General features: G+C 27.0%; 1 protein-coding gene across 1 annotated transcript; it reads right to left on the bottom strand.

Moving 5' to 3' along the window:
• Window positions 1-1,009: 1,009 nt before the first annotated feature.
• ENU1_109400 (HEAT repeat domain containing protein) lies at window positions 1,010-4,177 on the bottom strand (the record flags this gene model as incomplete). Its single annotated transcript, XM_008859510.1, has 1 exon — window positions 1,010-4,177. One exon carries the CDS (start codon window positions 4,175-4,177, stop codon window positions 1,010-1,012), a length of 3,168 nt encoding a protein of 1,055 aa, XP_008857732.1.
• Window positions 4,178-4,457: the final 280 nt, after the last annotated feature.

Genomic DNA, 4,457 nt, shown 5'->3' with positions numbered 1-4,457 from the left:
CAACACTGATTTTCAATTCTTCTGACATTTACAATTTATTAAAGATCTTAAAGAGTTATGATTTTTTATTAATGTTATTTTTTTTATTTTTTGTATTTTTATTCTTAATTCCTTTTAAATTATCATTTTTTTGTTATTTTTTTTTAATTAATTTTTAATTCTATTTTAGTTATATAAAACGAAATTTATTCCTTTGTTAAACTAAAAATAAATAGAAATTAGTCATGAGTATTTGTTTTTCACGGTGGTTCTAATTATTGTAATAAAATTTCTCCTTTCTTTTTATTTTTGACACATTTATTGGTGTGTTGGATTTTCTAATTCGTGAATATCCTTTTTATTTTACACATAACATTCTTAAACAATTGGTTTATGATGGTTTTTTGCAGAAACTTCTATATATGGAATTTTCATTTATCTTCAATACGTTGTGCACTCGTGGCTGAAACGTTTCGTTCTTTTTCTAAATCACATTTATTTCCGACAACAACCATAAGAATAAAACTCTTTACAACATCAAAGCTTTGTGTTTTAAGCAATTATTCTCTTTAACTTAGTGAATCATTTATATAAACAGTATCAACTATAGAATAAACTAAAGTAAATACATTTCCTTCTCTCATATAATTATCTTTTAAACTATTATACTCTACTTGTCTTGAGACGTCAAGACATTTCTATTAACAGTACCAATAACTATAGTATTTTGATATAAATCTTCAATTATTGGTTTGTCATATGCTTCTTCAACTTTTTTATGGTAGAATCATATAATGATTGATGACCAATATCACTACTTTTTCAAGCATTACAACATTTATAGACTCAAGAATCTTTTTGCTTAAAACAAATAACACTTTGTTTTGAGATTTTTTAATATTTCTATTTTTAAAGATATTGAATTATTTTTTATCAAAAGAATTTTCTTTATTTAATTATAAAAAATAACAAAATTTAAATTTTATTTTTGTTTTTTAATTAAGTCATAGCTAAAATATTGCACTGACAGTTACATAAGATATTGTTGAAGAAGTTGTTTTGTAGTATCATAAACTCCTTCAACAGTTAAAGCTTTCTTGAAAACTTCAACAAGAGCAGGTTTTTGTTGTTGAAGTTCAGGAATAGTAGAGTAGAAATGAGCAAAAGTAGAATAAACTATTTGTTCTTCTTCATGGTCAGAAATGATTGGAAGGAAATTTAATAATTGAGGAAGGATGGCTTGTGGTTGGAATGGAATGCCTTCAATCATTAATATACGGCAAACACATGAAATAAAATTATCAATTAATCCACGTCGTTTAATTGTTGGTAATAATTGGGCAATAAGTTGAAGAGCTTGTTGAGAAGCATTAATAGCTATTTGTTTTTTAGGAGTAGAAGCAAGAATAGTAACAAGTATACCCAATCCATAAACAGCATTTCTACTTACATCTTCATTTTTATTAGAAATACAATTCAAGAATAATGTTAATGCAGGTTCAGCAATACATTCAGGACATGTATGAGTAAAATTAAAGAATTCAGCAATAATACCAATTGATGTTGCTTTAGTAATGGAATTATTTCGTTTTTGAACAATACTACTAAGGATTTGGAATATTTGAACAAAGTAATCACTCATAGATTGACCGAATAATTTAAACATTATCATAATAACATCACTAGCAGTAGCTAATAAATCGCTTTCAGCTTCATGGATTTCTTGACTATCTTGACCAGCATTAATAACTTGAGATTGAGTTTGTTGTGTTAAGATTTTAATAAGTAATTGTGATAGTTGTTGAGAACATGCTGCTGCTCCAACTCTACCTAATAATGTAAATATATCAATTAATTTATTTAAACACATAATAACAACATCTCTATCTACTGCTTGATCACACACAATTAAGTATGTATTAATAACTTCATTATATATTTTAGAAAGAGATTCGGACATACTACTAATATTTAAATGAACTTTAGCAATACTATCTTCATTAATATTCTTTACAAAATTACTTCCATATGGATTTTGTCCAAATGGAATATATAACTTTTCTTTTGCAAGTGGAACATATAAAACAGTCCATAAAGCCTCACATGCTGATTCTGCTACTTCTGTTCTTTCATCAACACACATTTGATTAATAAATGTTAAAAGAGATGGAACATATTGTTCCATTTCGAATGGAACAGTTTCAAACATTTTTGATACTAATGTAACAGCTGATGATTTTTCAAGAAGTAATCCACTATAAAATGAAAGGCGTTCTTCTTCTTCATCGTCCTCTTCTTCTGAAGAAATTTCTAATTCATTATCTTTTTTATCTACATAATCATCTTCACATTGGAATGAGTGAATAACTTTTTCTATAACACCAGGAATTAATGGTGCTAATTCACTTCCATAAACAGAAAACAAATCAACAAGTGCCATATAAGCAAATTGTCTTAATTCATATTCAAATGAATGTTGAATACTTATAAGAGCTTTAACAATTTCAACACAGTCATTTAAATATGGTCTAAATTGTTCTTTTCCAATTGCCTTAGCAATACAAGCAAGTAACTCTAATCCTCTTCCTCTTTGTAAAATATCAATATCTTCATGTACTTCTGCAGTAATCATTTTATGAGATATTTGAAGAAGTGTTTGGGCAAATGGTAATATTTTATTTCCAACAATAAATACTGTTGCTGATAATGCAGATAATGCTGCATCTCTTGTATCAAAATCTGATGTTGTTGTAATGCAGTTCAAACATGTAGATAAAATATCACCGGCTACAGGTTCTATTTCTTTCATTGATAATTTTTCTATCATTAAATGAATATCAAAATAAGCAGCAGATTGAATTGAAGAGACTTGGTCTTTAGTCATAAAAACTAATGCCTTAAGGTATTGAACACAGTTTATAAAAACAAAAGTCACTCCTGACTCTCCTAAATCACCAATACATTTTAATGCAGCACCTCTTACAGTTACATCTTGGTTTTGAAGAGCTTGAAGAATAAATGGTGATAAAACATCACCAACCTCATCAATAGAAATTGGACAAGTATAAGTCATTGAACTAATTGCCATTAACAATGCACAACTAACACCAGGAAGTGGGTTATTAACAAATTGTGAAGCAATTTGCCAAAACAAAGGGAAGAAATCAGAAGAAGGAATAATTTCAGCCATATTAGAAAGAACTTGTCCAGCATAAATTCTATGAGGAGATTCTTCATCAGTAGGATCTAAAGGATTATATTCTGAAAGAATAGACAACAACAATTCTACCATAGGTGGAATAATACCGTTTTTAATACAATACTCTAATTCATCACAAATAAAAGTATTTAAAAATAATAAAGATGCTTGTCTAATTATTGGGGATACTTCTTTTGATTTTGCTGCTTCAATACAAAGAGCAGCAATTGGAGATGTAATTCTTTGTGTAATTACATCAAATTCTGGAATATTACAAAAACCTTCAACAATATCAGACATAACATCAATAATTTCTGAAAATTCTTCATCACATTCTTTTTGGTGGCATTCCTTCAATAAATTTACAACTAATGGAATAACTTGTTCATAAGGTGCAAGGTCTTTTGGATTATCTACAAAATCATAAAGACTTCCTAAAATTCTTACTGCAAGAACTCTGATTTTAAATGATGAACATGTTGTAAGAGTACTACCAACTAATTGGAATAATCCATTCATTAATTGTGGTGTTCCTAATCTTAAATAATATTGTGCCAATTCAATAATTAATCCAAATCCAACTTCTTTTTGAATTTCATTTTGGCTTTGTGTCCATTGTAGTACTTGATTTAATAATGCTGGCCATTTTCCAATTGGAATTGTTAATTTACCAATAACAATAATAATCTGTGCTACTGTAATAGAAATAATTTTAATACTTTCTGTATTTATAATTTGAAGTAATGCATTTTCTATTTGTTCTTGAATTTCTGGTGTTAATTTTGCCCACACAACTGATATCTTCTTTCTTAATAAAACTCCTGTAATTTGTCTTAATTCTGGTCTTGGATGATTCACTAAAATATTCATCATTGGCATAATAATTTCTGGATGTTTTAATAATTGTACTATTGTTTGTGTGGCTTGACTAATTACTTCTGTGTTTGGTACCAATAAATTAGATATAATTTGTTCTAGCTGTTCTGGTGTGATATTCATCAATTAACAATATTTTTTTTATTCATTTCCTTTTTAACCCTTTAATTATTTATTTTTATTTTGTATTGTTTTTTTTTACTATTTAATGTAATTATAACCCTTTCATCATTTCATCATTTTGACGTTTTACAAAATTTTTTTTATTGCTATTTTCTTTTTGTTTAACCATAAAAATTATTTTATCTAATTTATGAAATGACTTTGTATAAAATACTTTACATTAAGAAGAGTCTGTGATGAATAAAACACCACAAAATAATGAAATAACAATGAATAATAT

Source organism: Entamoeba nuttalli, assembly GCF_000257125.1.
Source record: "Entamoeba nuttalli P19 unplaced genomic scaffold asmbl_4677, whole genome shotgun sequence".
NCBI classification, from domain to species: domain Eukaryota; phylum Evosea; order Mastigamoebida; family Endamoebidae; genus Entamoeba; species Entamoeba nuttalli.
This window is presented reverse-complemented; position numbering and strand designations above follow the sequence as displayed.